The sequence below is a fragment of the Pogona vitticeps genome, chromosome 4, assembly GCF_051106095.1.
Source record: "Pogona vitticeps strain Pit_001003342236 chromosome 4, PviZW2.1, whole genome shotgun sequence".
Taxonomy (NCBI): Eukaryota; Metazoa; Chordata; class Lepidosauria; order Squamata; family Agamidae; genus Pogona; species Pogona vitticeps.
The window spans coordinates 101,406,050-101,431,111 of NC_135786.1; the positions used below are offsets into that span (position 1 = coordinate 101,406,050).

General features: G+C 39.5%; 1 protein-coding gene across 1 annotated transcript in view; it reads left to right on the forward strand.

The window, feature by feature from the left end:
* The window catches only part of STXBP3 (syntaxin binding protein 3), a 54,076-nt gene that overhangs the window by 17,503 nt on the left and 11,511 nt on the right, over positions 1-25,062 (forward strand). The window contains exons 4-13 of the mRNA XM_020784636.3: positions 3,561-3,637; positions 5,437-5,515; positions 7,594-7,694; positions 10,650-10,798; positions 14,545-14,635; positions 15,555-15,679; positions 18,564-18,668; positions 20,859-20,916; positions 23,986-24,051; positions 24,791-24,871. Coding sequence (XP_020640295.3) covers positions 3,561-3,637; positions 5,437-5,515; positions 7,594-7,694; positions 10,650-10,798; positions 14,545-14,635; positions 15,555-15,679; positions 18,564-18,668; positions 20,859-20,916; positions 23,986-24,051; positions 24,791-24,871 — 932 coding nt within the window. The remainder of the gene's footprint in view (positions 1-3,560; positions 3,638-5,436; positions 5,516-7,593; positions 7,695-10,649; positions 10,799-14,544; positions 14,636-15,554; positions 15,680-18,563; positions 18,669-20,858; positions 20,917-23,985; positions 24,052-24,790; positions 24,872-25,062) is intronic.

Here is a 25,062-nt window from a genome sequence, read left to right on the forward strand (position 1 = left end):
CCTATAGATATTAGATGGGACTGATATGTACATCTTGCTGAATTCCTAAATTGTGCATGAGAACATTTGGCCATCCGATTGTTGATGGATTACATTTCTCATCAGTCCCAGCTAGCATGGTTAGTGTTTGTGATGACAGTAGCTATAGTCTAGCAGTGTTTGGAGGGTCACATATTCCCCTCCAAGGTTCTGCACCACTCACCTGTTTTATTATAACGTCTAGTCATTCTGGCAGTAGCTGTCACAAAATGCAAGGAGGGCAAAAGAAACCTGCCCATACTTGGGAAGCAAGTTTGGAAACCATTAATGTGTATTGTATGTTATAATCTATGTTTTGCTCAAAATATCTTCTTTTATTCTAAACTGCTGTATTTTTCTTTTAGCTAATAAATATATTAATAACTGTACAGCTCATTGCCTTAGTATGTGAAATTATGTTTTCTAAATATGTAAAGCACAGTTGCAAAGACTGATTTAGCTTCATTTCTACTCCTTCTGCTGATCTATGTGACAGCTTTAGATATTTTACTTCTGGGAGATTTCAGCATACATGCTGAGACATAATAGTCTGGAGCAGCTCTGGAGTTCATGGATTTCATAATGGCCATGGCCCTTCTCTCCATTTCACTGGACCAATTCATGTTTCAGATCACATTCTAGATCTGGTGTTCATGTCAGGACAAGGAGAGGATGATCTGAAGGTGGTGAATCCTCAGTCCTCCCCCTTTGTCATGGTCAGACCATCTCCTGCTGAGAGTTGGACTTGGTACAACTGTACCCTTCTCTGCGGAGGGACCTATTACTATGGTCCACCCATGAAAACTGATGGATCCTTTTGGTTTCCAAAGCATATTAGGGTTTTTTCAACTCATATGGTTGAACTACTGTTGATACTCTGATCACCTGTCAGAGTTTTCAGAGGTGACCTGAGCTGTAGACATGATCTCTTCTAGACATCCTCTTTGCTGCAGAGCCTGGCCTTCTCTAAGGAGTTAAGGATGATGAAGCAACATTGAAAAAGGCTACAGAGCAGATGGAAAAAAGCTCCCACATAGTTTAATTTTGTGGCTATCGGGGAAGCATCTGAAAGATAACAGAATAAACTTGAGGCCACTGAAATAAGATATTATCTCCAACTAGTTGAGACTGCTTCTAACTAACAGGAGGAACTTTCCTGTGCTGTCCATGGCCTTGTTTCTTCTGGACAAAAACAACATTTATTTCCAAATGTGTAAAACTGCAGTTGTCTGGCAGCTTACTTGAGACCCATGGTTCAAGGCATGCATTGGAACCGTGACTCCTTTTTGATACTAGTAGATCTGAAGATGTCCAACACACCATCTAGTGAGATTAAATTGCATCAGTTTCAGTTTATATGGCCTGAGGATGTGGACAAGACACTTGCACATTGCAAATCCATCTCTTCCTGTCCAGATCCTTGTCTATCATGGTTCTTCAAATCAACAAAGGTGTCGACCATTAATACATCTCTACAGGAGGGCTATTTACCTTCCCACTTAAAGAGACCATTATATGGCCCATTTCAAAGAAATCAAATTAAGCAACGGATTATTTTAATAACAATGGGTCTGCTGCCAATATTCTATTCATGGGCAAGTTGGTCAAGGGGGTTGTGGCTGACCAGCTGCAGGTGTTCTTGGAGGAAACGGATATTCATTTTATTTGGGGTTTAGGCAGTGTCATGGAACTGAAATGGCATTGATCACCATGCAAGACGATCCCTTGAGGGAGGCAGACAGGGAGAGTGTAATCCTATTGGTCCTCCTGGATCTTTCTGTGGCTTTTGATACCATTGACCATGGCATACCTCTGAGATGGCTGTCGAATTTAGGACTTGGGGTTCCACTTTTCAGTGGTCCCAGTCCCTTCACCCCTGGGGGAAAGATGGGTCCGGTAGCAATCCTCCTCCCATCTTGAGGTTTGGAAACTCTCTCAGCAGGTCACAGACCTTGTTAGCTTGTTCTTCCACTCTATCTGTTTGCACCACACTGTTTCTCCTGTTCCCTTCTTTCTTGCCCACTTCAATTCGAAATTCCCGCACTACTTCTTCCCCTTTTATAACCTCCTCCCATAATATCACATCTTGCTCCTCCCCTTTGTCTCCCTCCTTATCTTCCGCCAAGCATATCTCTATCGCCTTCTCGCCCTTAAATTCCTCTTTCTCTATCTTTATGAGGTCTCCCTCTACACATCCAGATGTCTCCTCCTCTCTATCCTCCACTGAGGACGGCACACTAGCCCTTTGTCCTTCACACATATACATAATCTTAGAAGAAGCAAATCTCCCTGTACATGAAATAACATGTATATGGTGTATGCCTTTTAAGGCAGTGATTGTAATCTGTATTTTTGGTAAGTTATCTAATATTTAAGTTATTTATATTTAAGTTTATATTATTGTCAAAAGTTTCGTAAGTAGCTTTTGGCGGTTCACCGAGGTACGTAGGAATGCCAGGAGTCTGAACATCAAGCAGAACAGTTTTTATTAACTTTCAACATTGGGGTATCTATCACAACTTTGGTAGGCTCTAACATGTCCCAGTCACACAACTTTCGTTTAACTTGTCCATATGGGTTAACCGCGTACTCTTGCCTCAGAACCGGGGAGCCAGACCAAAACGCTCCTTGTTGGTAGGTTTCCGGAGTGGGGTACTTCTCACCGCACAAAGTGTCCCACAACAAGGGTGGCGTGCCCAATCTCCCTCTTCCGGGGGCTTGCTGAAAGTCAGGTCTGGGCGTACCACCTTCCTCCAAGGACCCTGACCTTGTGGGTAGACCACCACTGTCCATTCTTTGGTCTCTTGGACTACAACACCTCCTTGCTTCGTTCAGGGTCAGGTAATAGTCCTCCAACCCTTAGGTTCGGAAAGTCCTCCAGTAAACTTTTTACTTCTTTCGCCTTGGTCTTTTCCCTCTCCTCCTTCTTCACGCCCGTTATTACTTGAAAGTCCCGCACATTGTTACCTCCCTTTATATCTTCCTCCCATACATCCACCCATTGCTCCTTCCTCTTACTTTTTCCCTCCTCTGTCAGGCAGACCTCTGTTTTAATCCTCTCTTGTTTGGCAGCTCTCTCCGAACTGTCCCCCTTTTCTCCTTCCTCTTTGATGTTCTCTTTCACCGGAGGAGACGGCGCACTAGCTGCCTCTTGACCTTCACAATTATATTTATATTAAATATACTTATATTTAAGTTATATAATATTTAAACATTACTTAATTAGATCATTCTGTTTTTAAATAATGTAATCTAGCTAATTAATAAATAAAACTTAATACTTCTAGTTAGTAATATCTTTTGTCACATTCTTCATAATGCTATGAATTAAGTTCACATAGTTTTCGTTATCCCTTGTGAACCACTTTGGATTATTTATTGGGAAGAAGGATAGAATTGAAATAGCTCCACTATGAAAATGGAGTTTGCCTTTTAACAAATCTTTATTAAGAGATCTGTTAAGTATTTTTAAAATAGGTTTTTCAGATATAAATGTGTTGGAATATTAAATCGCTTTCCCGTATTCATCTTTTATTTTGTAGTTGTTGAGAATGTTTACAAAAATCGTGAGCCTGTCCCTCATATGAAAGCCATTTATCTCATCACACCTACAACAAAGGTTAGTATTTCAAAGGGAGGGGAGATGCATCAGATGGACCTGATCTTTTCTTTATGAAAATATGATTGTATGGTGAAGAGTGCATAGGTTATTGTTGCAGTAAGAGGTAGGGTTTTTTTAGAAGAACTGCTAAAACCCCCACACTATATATTAAGGCCTATCCAGTTATGGCCCAGTTTTCGATATAAGGGCTAGGTTTATGTAGTTTCTTTAATCCCATTGAGATCAGATTAAGCAAAATGTTAAAATAGCTGAGCTCATATAACAAGCACTGTTCTGCTCTTTCCTTTCCAGTGTGCTCTTCTTTGCATCATGAATCTCCAGGCCTGACGCTTGGGTAGTAATTCAGAATGTCATGAGTGTGCACATTAGAGCTATGTGCTGGTGATGGTAGAATTTGTGAAGGTCCTCTTGTATGAGGCACATATTTTTTCTGCTAATGCAAGGAAATTTTGGATCTAACCTGGTTTCCCATTTTTATATCTAATGCTAAACCCTAGTATAATTGTAGTTTTAGAAGACGTAGCTGTCTTAGTCTATGCTAGTATATCAGGTCAGAAATATTGCTTGTGCCTCTTATATCTAAACCCAAAACTCTTGTTAGTTAATTTAAAGTTTATATCAACAAGTAAGGATTATGTCAACCTTTCATTTTGGCATATTCTAATTAATGATACTTGTGCTTTCTAAATTCATTGTTCTTCCCAATCCTATCTTTAAACACATCTGTGGCATCTGTGGTTTACTGCTTTCTAAATACATTCAGATATTTAAGGTTGTACAAAAATAATGATGTTGAAATACCTTGATTAAAAAAAAAATCTGAAGCTACTATTTTCCCCTTCTCTGTTTGTTTTGTTTTGGCACTTGTGTAAGACAATATGTCCATGATTCAGAGTTCAGATTTATTCTGATTGTTTCTCAGTTTGCTATTCTTAATGTAGTTTTACTTAGAAAAAATATTGGCTGAAATGCTGTTACCCATCTTTATACAGTGGGGTCTTGACTTAAGAACGGCTCGAGTTAAGAACATTTTGACTTAAGAACCATTCTCATAGGAAAATATTGACTTGACTTACATACTTAAATTTGAGTTAAGAACTGAAAAAAAACACGTGGGAGGCAGGGAAAGTGCAAAATTTGAACTTTCAGTTAACTGTTGGCCAGTGAAAAGGGTGCCTGTCTGCTTCCTCACTCCTCCCAGCGTTTAGAGAGTGGATTGGGAGTCTTCAGACTGCCTGGTACTGCCTGGACTGTATTTTCCCTGCCTTCCCTGAACCTTTCTTGACCTAAGAAAAAAAGAAACAAAATATCCCCCTCTAGTGGTCGAAGGCAGAATAGCAGCTTCCCATTAGTTTCTATGGACAGAAAAGAGCAGATACGGATCAAATGGTTTTCAATGCATTCCTATGGGAAATGCAGATTTGACCTGAGAACTTTTTGACTTGAGAACTGCCTTCCAATACAGATTAAGTTCTCAAGTCAAGACCCCACTGTATGCACAACAATGATCCCTGTAATTGGCAGCAAATACTGTTAATTAAAAGCAATTTTTGGGGTGCTCTTAACATGTACACAATGCTACAAACCCATATGCATCCTGAAAGCACCAAAGGAAACATTTCTTTAGTAGAAATTTGCTGCTGCTGCTGCTGCTGCCGCCGCCGCCATCTTCATGGCATATGGAGAACTGTGCAGCAGAATTTCAGCAAGTGTTTTAAATGTTTTGCCGATTGATTTTAAGTGCAAACAAAACACATATTAATAATTAAATAAAGTGTATTGTCTTTATTTTTCAGTCTGTGGATGGGCTTATAAATGACTTTGTCAGTAAATCATCTAGCAAATACAAAGCAGCGTATGTCTATTTCACTGACTGTAAGTATTCAGTGATTAGAAATTAATAGTTTTCTTTGGTATTGGCCGTTAGTGTAGCCATGACAGTAGCATTTCATTTTTTTTAATATTTCAGGTATATGTTGGGGCTGAAGTTGACGTATAAACAAGCTGTCTTACTCTGTAACCCTCATACTGTCCTGTAGATCTTTATGCAGGGATGTTTAAATGTTTCTTGGCTGCTGTTCATTGCTAAGAGTTGGTTACACTTTTTGGAACATTAGCTGACACTGAGTTGGTCTGCTATAAATGAAAATACAGTGGTGCCTCGCTTAGCGATTGCTTCATTTAACGATGTATTCGCTTTGCGATGGGTTTCTTTAAGGAAATCTCCCCATCGTTTAACGATGTTCTCTATGGGGGGAATTTCACTTAACGATGTCCGTTTTTGCTCATTTAAAAGTGTCTTAAAATGTTTGAAACCTGTTTTAAATGCTTGGATTCGGTAGTGCACGTTCTGAAACATGTGCAAACTTAATTTGGTTTTGTTCTGAGTCTTCGTTAATTTTTGGTCATTTTTTGTTTTCCCCATTTAAATCCATTGAACGGACAGGTCAGTGGATTTAAAGGGGAAAAACAAAAAAAATCACCAAAAATGAACGAAGACTCAGAACAGAGCCAAATTAAATTTAAATTTTAAGACACTTTTAAATGAGCGAAAACGGACATCGGAAAGGGCTTCAAAAGCACTGAAGCCGGCTTTCCGATGTCTGTTTTCGCTCATTTAAAAGTGTCTTAAATGTTTGGAACATGTTTTAAATGCTTGGTTTCGGTAGTCCACCTTGTGAAACCTATGCACACTTAGTTTGGTTTTGTTCTGGGTCTTCGTTAATTTTTGGTGATTTTTTGTTTTTTCCCTCATTGAAAACCATTGGTCTGTCCGTCCAATGGATTTAAATGGGGAAAACAAAAAATCACCAAAAATTAACGAAGACCCAGAACAAAACCAAACTAAGTGTGCATAGGTTTCACAAGGTGGACTACCGAATCCAAACATTTAAAACATGTTCCAAATATTTTAAGACACTTTTAAATGAGCGAAAACGGACATTGGAAAGGGCTTCAAAAGCACTGAAGCCAGCTTCAGTGCTTTTGAATGGCTTTCCCTTGGGGGAAACATTGTTTCACTTAGCGATGTTTCCTATGGGGATTTTCGCTTAAGGACAGCAATCCGTTCCCATTGGAACGGATTAACCGGTTTTCAATGCATTCCTATGGGAAATGGTGTTTCGCTTAACGATGTTTTCCCATAGCGATGGTTTTTTTGGAACCAATTAACATCGTTAAGTGAGGCACCACTGTAAATTCCATCAAGTTATTATATCCTTAAAAGAAGCAAGTAGAAATTAGGTAGAGGAGGTGATATGCAGTTTTTTCTACACTGGTGCTTTATGTTATTTTTTAAATGTACTGTATATCCTGCCAGCATGAATCCATAAAACACTCAGGATGCTTAGGGCCAAAAAAAGTCATATTCAGTTAAAAACATAAAAACTAGTGGGCAACCTCTGAGGGTGTCAGGTGTCTTTTTGCCCTCCCCAAATATCTGTGGGTTATGCCCTCTCTCAAGCTGCTTTCAGTCCTGGAAAAAATGTAAGTCCAAAAAATAACAAGTTATTCACTCAGGAACCATTGAGAAGATTACCCCTTTGCCCCAGACTGGACAATTGCTTCTCATGTCCAAAGAAATTGCTATTTTGAATCTGGAACAGGATGAAGAAAGGAGGTAGCCTGTCAGAGGCAAATTACGTTCTGTGCTGAGGTTTGTGGGAGTGTTTTTAATTTTTTTTTGGATGACAATAATAATTTTTTCAGGGTTAGGGAGTTGCAGAATCCCTGGAAGGCCTTGGAACTAGATTTTGCAGCCCATGGGCCACAACTTCCCAATTTATGTCTGAGGGTCCAAATGCAAGGACTGTTCAAGAGAGTCTTCTTATGTGTATAATTTGCTGGGGAAGGCTTCTTCTGAAGTCTGCTTTGTACAGATACATACCATGTCTGCTGTGAAAAGGAAGTCTGAGATATGTATGACCATTGAAACTTTTTCTTTTTGTCCTTAGTCTGTGATGATAAACTTTTCAATAAAATGAAGTCATCTTGTTCGAAGGCCATACGACGGTGCAAAGAAATAAATATAAACTTTTTCCCATATGAATCACAGGTAAACCCAGTTTATTCAACTTCCATTTTAAAGTGCTGAATTGTAGTCTCTAAAATATGGCTGCGGCAAGTAGTGTTTGTGCAGCAGATCTGTGGGAACGAAGAAAATGCATTATTGAATATTAAATTCAGCTTTCTGAGAATGTTGTTTTCTTAAAAGTAAACCTTCAGCCTTTTTGTCTGTAAACAAACAAGCAAGCAAGCAAATAAAATATTCAAAAACATTGTACAATGACAGCAGAAATCGGAGCCAGATATCAGATTGAACAAGATGCCTAGTGTTTTTGATAAGACTAGTGGCCAGCCCGGTTGTTTTCCCCCCTCATATTTAGCAACATCAGAATTTATGCAAAACACTAAATGTTGCCAAAAAATATAAAAAGAGTGCAGTTATGTAAATATATCAAGTTTTGTGGTGCATTCAAGTAAAGTCTAGAGAAGGGGTTTGGGGTTGCTTTGATTCTTAGTGTAAACATAGTCCTAACTGTTGCTGTTGTTCAGCTTTCAATATTCTTCACTTGGAAGGATTACTGGAAGCAAGTGTCTGTGTCCAAGACTACCCCGCCCTGGAAAAAAAAGGCTTTGTTAAAATGAATAACAGTGAAGGATATGGGCTTATTAGAATCCCATGTCCTGTTGCATATTTCTGCCTTTGTAACTTGAGTGACATCGTTGACAGTGAGATACTGCTGCTAAATAATGAGTTCCTTTTTGATTTCAGGGTGTGTGACTTCGTCTTGTTGCACATGAGTCATGCACACACTGAAATTGAAAAAGAAACTCTTAGTTTATATTTCATCACACTTTCAGATCAGTATGTGTAAGTTTGTAGATTTAATGTACATTTTCTTCACCAGAAAAAGTGCTTTGTTGTACAAGGACCTCTAGAAATTAAAACTGTAGGAATAGTTGTTATTGGTAAAGATTTTTTTTAAAATCATTAGCATTTTTTCTCTAAGGAGTGCAGAGTTATATGTCTCATTCTTTTTTCTGTCCACCCATTTTAACCTCACACAATCCATGAGGAAGATTGAAAGTGTTTAGTCCATTTTGACTTTACTGTATGAGAATTTCCTCAGTGGATGAAGCATTGAACCTGGGTCTTCAGGACTGTAGTGCATCATTACACCATATTGTCTTCAGTGGAGTAAAAACTTAAATTACATCATTTTTATAGATTAAATTACTCTATAGCCCATTACTTATTTGTGGAACAATGTGAATTCCAGCAGTAATAAAATGGTTGCACAGAGTTCTATAATTAAGAATTCTGTTCAAATATAGTTCATTTTAACTAAAAATATTGATGAAGTATATTATTTATCATGCTGGTAGTAAGAGATATGGCTCTGTCTTGAGTTTCAGCCTAGTGTTGTACATGGACAGTCATAAAAAAGGGGGAGGTGGAGATGGCAGTCTGAAAACAATCTTGACTTACAAAGAAATTGGCAGCTGACACATTCATATGAAGCATGAATGAAAAAAATCAGTGTTGAGGTTATACAGGATAAGCCTTGTGAAGAGCAATTATAACCTGAAGAGATGCATGTGAAGGGTGAATGGTAGACTTTCAAAGCCTTGCTGAGTTGCACTGGCTAGAACATGGGGTAGTTTTCCTCATATAATTGTGTTAGCAGGTCTTACTTTTAAATCTCTCCCATTAGTTTCAAGGGGAAATACTCCGGATCCGCCTGCCAAAGCGCCATCACCGTGGCTGCAGCTCCCTTCTCAGGTTTGGCTGCGCAGGGGGGAGTAGCAATCCGACAACTTGTAATCCGCCCCAAGTAGACACTGTCTAGGGGGCCGGGGTAAAAATCTAATAAATAAATAAATATTATGGCTTGTGTGCCAGCAGAAGGGGCTCTGTGTGCCAGCTGTGGCATGTGTGCCATAGGTTCGTGATCGCTGGTTTAAGAGATTCCCTCCTTTGTCTTGAATCCGTTTGAAAGAGAATAGCAAAGGATTCCATCCCTAAGGAAGGCAGACACCCTTTCATAAGGTGTTTTGAGTTTTATGATGAAATTCCTGTTTGGAGTATTCCTGTCTTCTTTTGGATATCCCCTTAGATTAGAAAGGGAAGTTATCTTAACAGCAGGAAGTTTGTTTCATTAAAGGTAAAAGGGTGATTGTACTTAAAGTTCATGCTAAAGATGTGGTTTTATAAATAAAACCTATGTGCAGGTTTTATTTTTCTTTGCTTCTTGAAAAAAACATAATTAGGAGAGGTTGATGGTTACACAGACAACTAAAATGATGTATTTGCAGCACTATACGTTTATTTCATCTTCTTTTAAAACATTTGTCACTAGAAAGAAAATGTAAAGTGTTTAGGCACTTCATGTTTCAAATGGTGCAGGAGTGAGACTTTACCAACTTTCCTAGGTATTGGAAAATTTGTTAGTTTTCCGTGCTCTTCAAATTATCTGTTAGATGAACTTAACACTCTTCCTTCTTGCCATATTTTAACAGAGGTATGTTCTGCAAAGGTTCATAGTTCTTTAAAAAATCTATAAATGTACCCCCCCCCAAAAAAAAAGCAGAACAAAGCAAATGGGCATAATTTTATAGATATTTAAACTTGGATCCTCTAGACACATTCTGAGATTTTTTCTGCAAAATTCCAGGTTCGAGGTTCTCTTCTCTTGAAGGCTATTTTCACATTGCATTACTCAATACCATTTTGAAGCTAGTTCCGTCTCTCTCATGTTCCGTCACTGGTGCAGGTAGTGAACAGGTTATACAGTGTCTGAGTAAGAGGAAAACAGTGACAGAGAGAGTGAGAATAAGGAGCATATTGCCTCAAGCAGACAAAGAGATTGGAGGCAAATCATTAAATCATGTTAGCATAGATATTTCTCCTGTCTGCATTCTAATAAAAACATTGTTCTCAGAGTCTACACCTGTGTTACATTCTCATTCCTAAAACAGTATATAATGAAGCTTTTTCTTGACTTAGGTATTTACTCTTGATGTCCCAAATGCATTCTATCGCTGCTACAGTCCCATCACAGAGAAGACAAATGACAATGTATTGGAGGAAATAGCTGAGCAGATTGTTACATTGTGTGCTACGCTGGAAGAAAACCCAGGTGTAAGATATAGAAGGTAGGAAATTAAAATTGATTTTTAACTATTACAACTATTTTCTTAGCTTGGTAGAAATGGATGCCCATGATTTGAATGGTTTGGAATTTCAATGGGTTGTACATTCTGAACTGTGAGGAAGAAATGCAAACTCATTGGATGTCCAATGGGAAAAATCTTGATGGTGTTTCATATATCTTAGGAAATGCAGGACTGCATGAGGAAAAGGGAAAAAGCTGAAAAATGATTTCTGCACCAAAGAAGTGTCTCTGAGACAATTCATGCAGAAGAGTTTTGGAATTAACAAGATTTCTAGAAATATCCTAGTCTAGTATTCTTATTACTTTTGCAAACGTGAGGTCTCTGCAGGGGGGGCGGCTAATGACTAGATTGTCATTTGCTGGTTAGCTGTACAGTGGGGTCTTGACTTGTGAACGGCCTGAGTTGCATACTTCTCTGTCCGCAAAAATCCATTTTGACTTGCGAACGGAGAATTGATGTACGAACCAAAAAGTGGGGGAAAAAGGGGCCGGAGAGGCGGGGAAAGCGGGAAATTCAAACTGCTGTCGTTTGTCAACAGCGAAAGCCGAGAGAGCCAGGCGCTCACACTGAGCGCTGGCTATAGAGAGACCATGGGGCACTCCTCCTACCGGGCGGGCTACAGTACTGCTGGGTGCTGCGCTTGCCGCCGTCACTGCTCCTGCCCCCGCCGCTGCCGCCTTCTTCTGAGGGCCACCGTGCCGCCACACCCTCGAGCTCGCCGGGGTCCCGGGCCACTTGTTGAAGGAAGCAAGGAGGCGTGTTGGGAGACGAGGCATGGCTCCGCAGGACTCTCTCCAAGCTGCGGGGCAGGCGCTGGCAGCGCGGGGCCGCCTCCTCTGAAGAAGCCAGAGACAGAGCGGGAGGCGCCCTTCGAAAAAAAACCCCCGCAGAGCCTCCACTTCCAAGGCAACGGAGCGGCTACGGGGGTAGCGCTGTGGGCGCTGCTGGACGGCCGGCCGGCTGCTGGGAAGGAGCCGAGAGCAAGGCGGGAGGTCGCCGCTCGGCCCACATGAGGAAGGGCGGCAATTCTGCCTGGCGAAAGGGTGCCCGGAGGAGCCGGCCCTTGCCCTCCCAGGAGCGGCAAGGGAGGGTCCCCGCAGCATCCGCCCAGCCCCCGGGGGCTTTGGGCGCCTCCGCCGGCCGAGCTCTGTTCCTCCACCTCCTTTGCCCCAAGAGGCGCGGGATCGGGATCTGCTGCCCTGGAGCAAGGAGGCGGGAGCAAAGACGAGAGCCTGTTGCCCGGCTGGGGCTGCCGAGGAGCTTCCGGGGCGCACGAAGAGGCTCCGGGAAGGCCAGGAGGCAGCGCGGGCGTCATCCCCGTCCCCTGCCCACCTTCCTTCGGGGCTGCCGAGGGCCACAGGAGTGGGAGAGCACCGGCAGGCTCCGCAGCCAGCTCCAGGAGGCCTACCCTAGCCCTAGCGCCGACATCCAGGCTGCCCGTCAACCTGCCCCCTGCCCGCCTTCCTTCGGGGCTGCTGAGGGCCGCGGGAGCGGCTCGTCTTCCCCGTGCGAGGTTGCTCTCCGGTGCCTCCCCTTCCCCTCCCGCCAAGGCCGCCGCCGGGACCTGTGGGCCCCTTCTGGGCCGAGCGGAGGGGCTCGCAGGTACGTAATGAATGCCCCGACTGACAGCACCCCTTCCCTTCCCTTCCTCGGGGTCCCGCGCCGCTTCCCATTAGTTTCTATGGACGGAAAAGAGCAGATACGGATCAAATGGTTTTCAGTGCATTTCTATGGGAAATGCAGAATTGACCTGCGAACTTTTTGACTTGCGAACCGCCTTCCAATACGGATTAAGCTCGCAAGTCAAGACCCCACTGTATCATGTAAGATCAGAGGAAAGCAAAGTATGCTGCTTATACACCACCTGATAATGATTAAAGCACTTTCTGGGTAGTTTACAGTTTAAATCTGCAGGCTGCACATTGCACACACACCGTTGCAAGCTGGGTACTCACTTTAATGACCTTGGAAGGATGGAAGGCTGAGTTGATCTTAAGCTGGGTACCTGAGCCCATGGGGATCAAACTCATATAATGAGCAGAGTCTCGATTGTAGTGCTGCAATGTAGCCACTGCACCATAAGGCTCCCTTGTGATGCACTATTATAACTCAATGTGTTATAAATAAGGAATTGGAAGGAAGAGCTGTAGTTCAATGGTAGAACAACTTGCTTTGCCTGCCGAAGATCTGGTTTTAATCTTTGGCATCCCCAGGTATACTAGAAAAAGCCCTGTCTGAAGCTCGAAACAGAGTTTTGAAAAGCTATTATTTGGATGACAGCTCATAGGATCTCCCACTCAACGTGGCTATGCTGGACAGGGAACTGCAGGTGCTGTAGTGAAAGTAATAACTTTTCTAAGGTCTGCCCTGAAGAACTGCTGCCAATCTATGGCTGAAACCCTGTATGTTCTAGTGTTGTGTTAAGTTATACCAGCAGAATCATGGCAGAAGTAGATCACCCAGGTGACCAGCACTGCAGAAGTTGATTGTCTAACCAGTCACATGGCATGCATGTAGAAGTGCTTTGTGAGTAGCACTTCCACCCTCTTGTACACTTCCCATAGCTTCAAACTGCACAACAGGATTTCAGCTACTTTAGGACAAAATTGCTAAATAGAACAGTTGTTTGAGTGTGAATGGGTTCAATTTCTGATTTGGATGGTTCCTCATTTTGGGCGGGAAGTACCACAGGAGCTGTCTTCTTAACTTTAACAACCTCATCTTTATTGGTTACAAGTGGATCAACAGTGTTAGAAAACTGATCAAAGAAACTCAATTCTGGCAACAAGCCATAACTGTCTAATGCATATTAAGTCCTCTCACCAACCGAACCCAAAGGGATGCAGGGCAAATCTCTCCACATCTGTCGGTTTCTGCAGGGGTGCACTCCGCACTGCACAAATGGTGCCGCAACATGGGTGCCTTGCCCTGTCTCCTTTTACTGGAGGAGTGTTGTGCCGAGCATCGGGTTGGATAACTTGGCGTCCTCTCCCTTTGTTCTTAGGGAAGATCACTACAGACCATTCCAGGGTCTCGTAGTTCAACCCATTCCTTCTTGGGAGGGCAGATTGGGAAGCAGCCTTCCTAACTTTAAGTTTGGGAAGTCCCCCAGTAACTCCTGGGTCTTAACCTGCTCGTACTTTCTTAACTTCTCGATCTCTCTCTTTCTCTTCCACAGTTTAATCTCTCCCCCAAAATGGCGCTCGCTGTGGGTATTTATACTTTCCTCCCAAACCAAAACTCCTGCTCCACCCCTTTCGTGCCTTCTCTCTCCTCCACTAACTTCAAACTTCCCACTCTTTCATGTTTCTTTCTCTGCAATCGTGTTTTCCTTCAGGTCCTCTCGCCCTTGCCTGCTCTCTACTTCCCTTCCCTCTCTGGATCTTTCACTAGCAGGGGACGGCACACTCCACAGTGGTATTCCTTCACATTGAGTCTTCCTGTGTTTGGCAGCTGACAAGCCATTACAGTTCTTATGAACAAATGAATCGGCTACTTTGAATGCTGATTTCAAAGATCTCTTAATATCTGGAGTTCTAGAAGAGGTAGCCATGTTAGTTAGTGCTAGCATATCAGGCAAAAACAAAAGAAAAAAAGATAAATGTTGTGGCATCTTAAAGACAATCTGCTATATTTTAATGTGTATTTTCATGGACAAGTCCACCTCCTCAAACCGTATCTACATGAAGAGTAACAAAAAGATTTAATATTTTTTCTCTTTTTAGCAAGCCTTTGGAAAATGCTAGCAAACTTGCACAGCTAATTGAGAAAAAGCTTGAAAACTACTATAAGATTGATGATCGAGGCCAAGTAAAGGTAAATGAAAGCTCAGTTCACTCTGGGAAGATGGGGACAGGTGAGCTATATGAAATTTAATTCTTCAAAAAAAACACCAAACAACCTTCTGGTTTATGAATGTGGGATTTTGCGCTTCTGTACCCAGAATTAAAAAAGGCAAGAAATGGCCTAATATTGTTGCACAAGATCATGCCCCCATTGCCAACAGGAAAAAGGATGCCAAGATTTACCTAGCAAAAGGCAGCCTGAATGTTGACAACACCAATGGCAGCAATCAAGATGGCCTACAGCAGTGGTCCCCAACCTTGGGCCTCCAGATGTTCTTGGACTTCAGCTCCCAGAAATCCTGGCCAGCAGAGGTGGTGGTGAAGGCTTCTGGGCGTTGTAGTCCAAGAACATCTGGAGGCCCAAGGTTGGGGACCACTAGCCTACAGCATATCCTCTTCTGTTTACTGCTGTTCACAAAGTGACACCACACAAGGGAAAATTCCACAGACTGACTTCTTTTTTCATAACTACTTCTCACTCAAACACAAAGCAATTGTTGGGGCTGTTTTTCAACATGTGTGACTGGACGTTAGCACAAGAGGGTATCCTGTAGTAGACCATTTTTCAGTTAAGATTTCTTTGAAGACTTCCTTCTGAAAATTTCCCCTAAGAAAAGAAATATTTGATCCCATTGCCCTTGAAAAAGCTTTTAATAGGTATATCTTGAGGTGGAGGTTATTATTTTGATACTCCTAGAATAAACTGCTCTCTTCTAATATTATTTATGTGGCTTTCATTTTCAGATAGTGCTTGTTCTTTTTTTTTTCATGAAGAGCTGGATAGAAATGAACCCTGAGTACTTTGAGAACATTAACTATTGAAAATGTTGTGCAAAACTCCATTCTTTTACTTTATGTGCCTAAAAGAGGATGTTTGCTGATTTTTAAAGGGCAAAACCAACTCCCAACTGTTAATAATTGATCGTGGCTTTGATCCAGTGTCAACTGTGCTTCATGAACTTACTTTTCAAGCGATGGCCTATGATCTGCTACCAATTGAAAATGATACATACAAGCAAGTATAACTTTATTTAGATCTTTTGTAATCCCATTTTCATTGTTATGCAGCAAATTCAAGTTGAACTTATGAGCAGACATTTTGTGTTCAAACTATCCAATGTTGACTGAAATGGAAATTCCAAAGACAAAATGTATATAATTGCTAACTTAATTTTTCTGCTTTTAAAAAAGAAGTGAAAGAAATTCTGGCATGTAAGGGGTGATAATAACTTCTGTGATTCCTATAAAAACAAATTAGCACTCTAATTTAAACATAGCTCTGTGGCAGATCTAGCACAAGAGGCAGTCAAATTTCTTGCAGCTATCATTGTTTACTCCTTGCTTATCAGTAAAAAATGACTACAAGTTATATTCTTTAAGATCCTTGTTAGGGAGTAAACCCTACTAACCATAGCAAGATTTCTTGGTCATAATGTATGAGACTGCACTGCACCTGGTACATTTTATGGTCTTCTGTTTAGTCCTGTTCAAAATGTTCAAAGTTCTCATTTTACTTATGCCAAGCAATATTCTGCCTTGACAACTCTAAGACATCATGTTTCAATTTTTGCTCATTTTTATGTTAGTCTGTATGTAGACTTAGGCAAACTTCCATTGTTCAATGGATAATCAGGTCCTGCCGAGGACCTGAAATGGCAGTGTGCTTTCCACAAGCAGTTACAGTGGTGCCTCAACATATGACCATAATCCGTTCCAGAAGATGGACATAACTCAAAATGGTTGTAAGTTGAAGCACCATTTCCCATAGGAATGCACTGAAATGCAATTAATCTGTTCCGGCTGAAGAAAATGATCACCGAAAAAATATAAATCACTGCAAGAGTCATTGGAAATGCGATTAATCTTTCTGGCCGAAGGGGGGGGGGGGAAGAAAAGCAATCAAGCGTGCAAGACCCATTGGAAATGTACAGAAAACAAACAGAGCAGATCGGAAATGTAAAGAGAACAAAGGGGGCAGGTCAGAAATGCAAAGAAAACAAAGGAAAAAGCAAGGGAAGCATGTGGGACCCATCGGAAATGGGGAAAACCCCCCAAAAAGAAACCAACCCCCCAAAGACCCATCAGAAATGGGGGAGAAAGCCAACAAACAAACAAACCCCCAAGACCCATCGGAAATGGAAAAAAAATACCAAAAAATGAACCCTCAAGACCCATCAGAAATGGGGAAAAACACTCCAAAAGCAATTTTAAAAAAACCCCAAGACCCATCAGAAGGGGGGGGGTAAAAACCCAACAAACAAACAAACCTCCCAAGACCCATCACAGCAAAAAAACATAACCCCTCCAGCTCAAAACCATGCTGCAAAAACACCCAGAACATTTTTTAAAAGCAGAAAACAGCACCTTACCTTACCAGCCAGCTCAAAGCCTCCCTGTAAACACACATGCTCACTCAGAAGCAGAAGGAGGCAGTCCCAAGCCTCCTCCAGTCCCACTCTCTAACTGCTGGGGCAAAAGAGCTACAAAGAAGCGGCCTCCTTGCCACCTACAGTTAGAAATTTGAATTTCCTGCCTTTTCCCCCTGCTTTTTTCTGTTCATAAGTGGAAGCTCCGGTTGCAATTAGAAGCAAAATTTTGCAGCCGAAGCTGGTCGTAACTCGAAATGTTCGTAAGTAGGGACATTCATAAGCCGAGGCACCACTGTATATGTGTTTCCTGATAATGAAAAGTTACAGATGATTTATCAGAAATCTAAAAGAATCCTAACTAATGAAGTAACGAAAGTATTCTTACTATTAAATTGTTAGCAGGGTGTTATCTCTTCTCTATAGCAATATTTAAGAAAATCATTTATCAGGGTCTGAATAATACAAGATTTTTGTAGCTGTAGGAATGGAATACTTAGACCATTGCCTGAAATCATTAGGGTAAATTATGCTCAAGTATTTTAGCCATGTGAGTTAATACAAAGTATGATTTCCCAGAAATCATCTTTTTTTGCAGAAAATATTACTAGTATTGCAGCTCCCCCTGAAATCATATTATGTTGTATAACATGAGGAATCAGCTGTTGGTATTTGTATTTCATTTATAAATTTCACAGCAAGATTTCAGCTTTTAAAATAAGCATAGAGGAAGAAGAGGAGTAACTGGTACATTCAGTTGCAGCATATATTAGGTAGCTAATACTCTCTTTGGAATTACTGCCATGAACTAACTTCTCACTTTTCCCCTCTTGTATTTCTACTGCTTTCTGGTTGAATCAGTTTATGTGAGTGCCTATATATATAGTGTTTTGTGACATAGCACTAGTACTCTCTGTAGTATTTTTTTCAGTGCTTAGGAATCTGCTTACTAGTTGGAAGTACGTCACGCTAAGCATGTTGTAGATACATGTACATTCAGTAATCCCCATATCCAAGTCTATTTTGCGATTGCATGTGAAGTCAGTTTTCGATTATTTCCCAACATTAAAGTAAGCGGACCTTCCCTGAATATTGGGGTCTGAGGACACAGAGTAAAATCAAAGTAGTTCTGTGCATTTGGAGAACAAGTTAAATGTAACCATCTAAACAAAATTGACAGTTCTTAGGAAAATCAATTATGTGTCTCAACCAATTCTATTGAATATTTGACATTCTCATTAAACTCAGTACCCTTTGAGCACATCTTGTTCATGTTTACTAGAAAGTAAATCTCATTTGCCCTCAGACAGATTTGCTTCTTAGTAAGTATGCTTAAGGTTACAGCCTTTCTTTTTTTCTAAAAATGCAACTTTTGGCTGTGTATGTTTTCATCAGATCCTGGATGCTATGTATTCAGAATGAAAGTTTGGAAACACTTTTCTGCTGTAGTTACTGCTCAAATATTTATGCTAGACATACATATATCTACATGTAACTTACACCTAATAATCTGTGATTTCTTTCTGTTTGTAGGTATAAAACAGATGGTGCAACTGGGAAGGAAAGGGAGGCAATTCTAGAGGAAGATGATGAACTCTGGGTGAAAATCCGACACAAGCATATTGCAGATGTATTGGAGTATGTATGACATAAATCCCATAGAATTAAATAGAACCTACCGTAAGTGAAAACTTGCCCCATAGATTTGAGTAATACCAGTATTCACTCAGTAGGAGCACTGGTTCACATCCACTTATCAAGGTCAAGAGATGCAGGTTAGCTGCTGGACAAAGTTTTGTTTTAATTATTCAGCCAGTAAATGATGATTATGCTTCAATACAGTGGTATACAAACTTATCTGGCAACAAACCCAATGCCATTTGCTTCTGATAAACATCTACAAGGTTGAATGTAAGTAATATTAGAGCTAGACTGTCAGTGAAATTCTCTTGAACATCCTCTCAGGAGCAAGTTCCATTCAGTTCTGTTGAAATCAGTGGTGCAATTCAGTTGTGATATAGGTAGAATTGACTTTAGATTCCTTTGGAGAAGATAGAAATAAATTTTAATATCAATATGTTTCAGCTTTAACTACAGTATCCACTAATACAACTTGGGCAAACTGTGCCCCTCCATCTTCTTCAACACTTCAAAATCCCATCATTTCCTGCTTCTAAAAAAGGCCTTTTCTGGTAGAGGGGGAAACCCACATATTTGGGGAGAAATTATTTTGATGCTTCTGGGTGAACAATTTGTCATAAATTGTTTCATGAAGTGGAGTGCAGCCTGAAAAAGTCCAAGAGAGTCCGGATCACTCAGAGATTGTCACCCTTACACTGGCAAAACTGGAACTAAATCATAGTGTAAATATGCAGTATTAAAAGTCTTCTCTGCAATTTATGGATACAGTAATGTCTTTTAAAGACAGAGATGAACTCTTTCACATGTACTCCAACTTCTATTATTTCTTCAGAGTGTTTCATAATAATTGTGGCCTGAGGATGATGGGTAATACAGTACATCCATCTAGTAGAATAGAATAGGAGGAGGTGTCCTGTGCATCAGGTCAGGGTTCTCAAGCTCTGGTCTGTAGATGTTTGTGGACTTTCAAGTCTTAGGTTTAATGTCTTCTCAGGTAAGACTAAAATAGACCCAGAAAATCAGTGTAATTTGAAGATAAGGTGTTACAACATTTATTTATTATATTTAGTTGGATTATGTCAAATCCTCCAAGTGGATTATATTAACATTATTTATATTACAGTATAAGGATACCACTGCCACTGAAACTGGGAACTTATTTCAGTCCGGAAAGTTTACTAATTAATTATAGTAAGACCAAATGGCAGTTGGCAAAAGATGCAAGTAACATAAATTGGGGTTCTGTGTTTCTCAAAAACAAACCAGACTGTTTGTTTAAATGCTTAGAGCTTTTAAAAAGCACACATTATGCCTCTTGTGTAGGGGCAACTGAGGATTTTATCTGCCTATTCATTGATAAACATAATGAGAACCGTTGGGGCTTCCTCCTGGATGAGTTATTTGTGTGTAATTAGTTTGTTATAATTTTGATGGTCAGTGAGGTGTTATTTTGATGGCTATTAGGTATAAACAAAAACTTTTGACTGGTTTTAGGCATGAACTTATTTCATTATGCTCTTCTTAGTTGTATTTGCATCCAAAGTGACTCCTCGCCCAAGATCATTATCTCTTTAGGGAGAAGTGATTCTAACAGTATTATGGGCTATAAATTGCACCAGAGGTGGCAAACAAATCAATAAAAATTTAAAACTTATGAAACAGAATAAATTGTGCAGAATTATTCTAAAAACTAAGTAACCTTAATTTCTCCATTTTGCTTATTTAATTCAATCCATATTAAACAAAAATTTCTCGCCATACATATTTAGATACAAATAATAATTTATTATTAATAATAGATAAAACCAAAGATACAAGCTGATATTATTTTATTGCTGATTTCTAAATTACTGTATTTCACTAAGTAGCTAACACATCAGATAGTTGCTGAAATCTTTTTCATGTAAGTTCTGCAGTGTGCAATTTCCAAGAATTGTCATTGCTGGCATCCCAGTGGAGCTAATTTTCTTTTGTAATTAAAGAGTCCTCCCTCATTACAGGTTCCTCATAATGGGACCTTTAGAGTCTTTGTAATGGGAGAGGAAAATGTTTAGTTTTCAAATTATTTTCCTGATTGATGACAACAGCTCTACATGGTGGAATTTACACAAAAAGTGATTTCAGCCGATGTTTGCATTTACTTGTAATTTAGAAATATTAAGAAGACATTTTCTTCTGCTGTTTCAGGGAAATACCAAAACTTATGAAAGACGTTTCTTCAAAAAGGAAAGCAACAGAAGGGAAGGTAAGACAATTTTACTGTCAACTAGTTTTGCATATTTTAAGATGTCAGTCTATTTATTATGAATTACTATGTTGAATACTTCAGTACTAAAAATGGATTTGGAAAAATGAGGAATTGAAATACATTTGTACTGGTGACTGGTTCTCAAATACGCTGAGGTAATTCATTTTTGTAATTTACTTGGCAGTAGGGCCCCCTATCCATGGGATCAATAACCACAAATTCACTACCTGAAAATATTAAATAACTCCCCCTCCAGAAATATGTATTTATACATAATTCTGTGATGTATTCATCAGACCTGGCCACTAGAAGCAGTCAGAGACCGCACTATGTATACTTGTTAAAAATATGAGAGAACAAGAACGACAGAAGCTAATAGAAAGATTAACTTTCAAGAAGAAAAGAGAGTTAGATACTTAGGGATTCAAATCACAAAGAAAACAAGTACATTACAGTGGACCCTTGACTTACAGACGGCTTGACTTACAGACTTTTTGAGTTACAGACTTCTCTGGCCGCAAAATTTAGGTTTGACTTGCAGACTGAGATTTGACTTGCAGACCAGAAAAAACCCAAAATGGAACAAAAACGGCCTGTTACGGGATTAATCGGTTTTCAATGCACTGTAGGTCAATGGAGACTTGACTTACAGACTTTTTGACTTGAGAACCGCCTTCCAATACGGATTAAGTTCTCAAGTCAAGACCCCACTGTATTCAAAAACAATTATATGAAGTTGATTAAAGAGATACAGATTAGCTTGGAGAGATGGGACAAATTACAGCTATTGCTGATGGGAAGAATAGCAACCATTAAAATGAATGTTCTACCTAAAATTCTGTTTTTATTTCGGACAATTCCTATAATATTAAAACAGTATTTTTTCAAGAACTTAACAAGATAATTATGAGATTTGTGTAGCAAGGTAAAAAAAACCAAGAGTTAAAACTAAAGCAATGCAAGATGCCAAACAAAGAGTGGGTTTTGGTCTCCCAGATTGGGTTTTGTATTATAGATCCTGTGTATTAGACTGGATAAAGGAAATGATAGACTACTCAATTTGGAAGGACATGATTTGCAGTTCGGTTGGCATGCTTTTCTATGGTACAAGAAAGATAAAGAGCAGAAACATTTCAACTCGCATATGATAAGAAGACCCCTACTAGGGATTTGGAAAAAGATCATCCAACAGATTTACCAAAAAAAAACCCCAGTCTGGGTATCACCTATAGAAGCCTTTACACAACCTAATCTCATGACGGAAGAGAAACTTCTAAGATACCAAGATTTATTAAAAAAGGATTGTGAGTTAAGGTCTAAAGAAGAGTTAGAGACACAAAACATATGGTCCAGAGCACAAGTGGAATCTAGGTATAGAAAATATAAAATAGAGGGCTTTTACCCAGAAGAAACGATATTTGATAAACTTCTGCTGGGCGCAAAAGATAAAGTAATTAAGAAAATGTATGATTATTTGTTAGAAATTGAAATGCAAGACAAGGTGGTCAAAGAATGTGTGATTAAGTGGGCACAAACTATAGGACATAATATTAATATTGATCAATGGTTGCAAATATGGAAAAATAATATAAAGCTCACAAAATCAGTTAATTTCAAGGAGAACATATACAAGATGTTTTATAGGTGGCATATGACTCCGGAAAGATTGTTAACGATTTATACAGAGGTGTCAAATGTTTGTTGGAAGTGTGAAGCACATGAGGGAAGCTTTTATCATATGTGGTGGACTTGCAAAATAGCGAAACAATATTAGATAGGAGTACATACTCTATTACAAAAAATATTGCTTTGTAATGTTCCACTAACCCCAGAACTGTTTCTACTGAGCATTATACCAGACAATATAGATAAGACAAAGAACTACTTAGTTATCTATATAGTCACTGCAGCCAGAATTCTTTATGCCAAGAATTAGAAGAAACCGGTGATACCGAAACAAGAGGAACTTACTGAGAAGATACCGGAAGCAGCAGAAATGGATATTTTATCAGAAGTGTTGAAAGACTGTCCAATACAAAAGGCAACTGAACGATGGGATTTATTATATAAATGGCTTGAGTCACCAGATAGTGCTTGAATAACAGATTTAAACTAAGATGTAAATGTAAGTTAAAATCTGGAGGGCAAACAAATTGTAGAAAAGTGGAAAGTCGATTTGATATTGCAACATGAATAGATTGGATGTCAGTTCATTTTGTGTTTTTCCTCCCCCTCCTTCCCCCCATATCCCCCTTTACCTTCTTACCCCTTACCTTATCCCAAGTTGTTAATTAAAAAAAAAGAATTACTATGATGAATACTTGGATACTAAAAATGGATTTGGAAAAATGATGAATTGAAATACATTTGCACTGTGACTGGTTCTCAAATGTGTTGAGGTCATTCATCTTTGTAATTTACTGTACAGTAGGGCCCCCTATCCGTGGGATCAGTAACCACAAATTCACTACCTGAAAATATTAAAGAAATCCCTCTTCAGAAATATGTATACATAATTCCGTGGTGTATTTATCAGAATTGGCTACTAGAAGCAGCCAGAGACCACGCTACGTATAGGGTTCGCTATTTCTGTATTGTTCAGCATCCACGAGGGAGTCTTGGAACCAGTCTCTTGCAGATACCGCAGGTCTAATATATACTTCATAATAGTCTTTTATATAGAGATGAGCACCAATGTGATGTAGTAGATAGAATAAAAAATTAGGACTCAGGAGTCCTGTATTCATATTTCTGCTGTTATGAAAGCTCACTGGGGTCAGCAAACGCAAACCAGTTCTTGAACATCTCACATACCTCAAAAACTCTGTTAGGGGGCCTTAGTGGCCATAAGTCAGAAGCAACTTGAGAGCACATAACAACCATACTCAGAAGCAAGATCCATTTTTTTACAGTACTTTTTTCTGGTACACATGTGCATGCAGAGGACTGCAGTATTCTTCTTGTACCTATTGCTCATGCTGGATTCCAATTTACAGATGTAGCAAAAATACAAAAGTTTGATGAATATGAAGTATTTTGAGACTGCATTTTCATACTGTTTTCCAGCTCTCTTTAAGTAGTCTGTCTCAGCTCATGAAGAAAATGCCTTACTTTCGCAAACAAATTACTAAGGTAAGCAAAATATGTGGATGTTGTGATCTTTTTTAAAAAAAAGCATTTAAAAAGATAAAATAAGATCGTATCCTGATTACAGACTCAGTCTATGGCTATGATCAGATATAAAGTATTTTTATTTGGTCATGGTGGGGACAGGAGTGCCCATTCTGTGCCAAAATCATAGTTTAGATAATCTTTAATCTGAGTTGGGCAAGTGCTGTGAGGCTTCATGGACAAAAATGTCCTTATTGGGTCAGACCTTAGTTTATCTAGTCCAATATTTTCTATTCAGTTATGACCAGCCAGGTGGCAGCCTTTATACTGTGTATCCTGACTCTGTATGTAGAGATTGCACATAGCTCACATTGTTATTGGGTAATCTAACCTCATGAATTTATGTTAATCTGATAGATTGCTCTAGTATATTAATTAGTGTATGTCAAAGACAAATATCCCACCAAACAGGAAAACTTAGTATCTATTTTATATTTTTCCTTTCATGATGTGTAGGCTCTCCTACAAAGATTTTATTCAGATATATCACTCTGCATTTCTCTGTGTTAAGAATCTAGCCTTAGAAAGGTCCAATTAATATTCTTGTGAACCAACATGTAATGAAATCCTGTTCAATGTAATAGCCTCTCAAAATTGTGAAATGGGACTTAAATAATACTGGATACTTAAAATTTATTATATTATCTCTCGCTCGGATCAAATTATGTAAAATTTGTAAGTTTTTGCTTCTGTTTTGCAGCAAGTAGTGCATCTTAATATAGCTGAAGATTGCATGAATAAGTTTAAGAGTAATGTAGAAAAGCTGTGCAAAGTTGAACAGGTATGTGAAGTACCTATGTTTATTGCTGTTTGGGCCTGACAACTACTTGTAGCATTATAGCAACAGATGTTCTGCTAGTTATTTTCCTGAATTCAGCTAATTTGTGATGTTGGTATTTATTGGCAGCACTTAGACATGTACCAATTTTTGTCCTTTCTAGGGAAAATACAGAGTTGGACTTGCAGTTGATA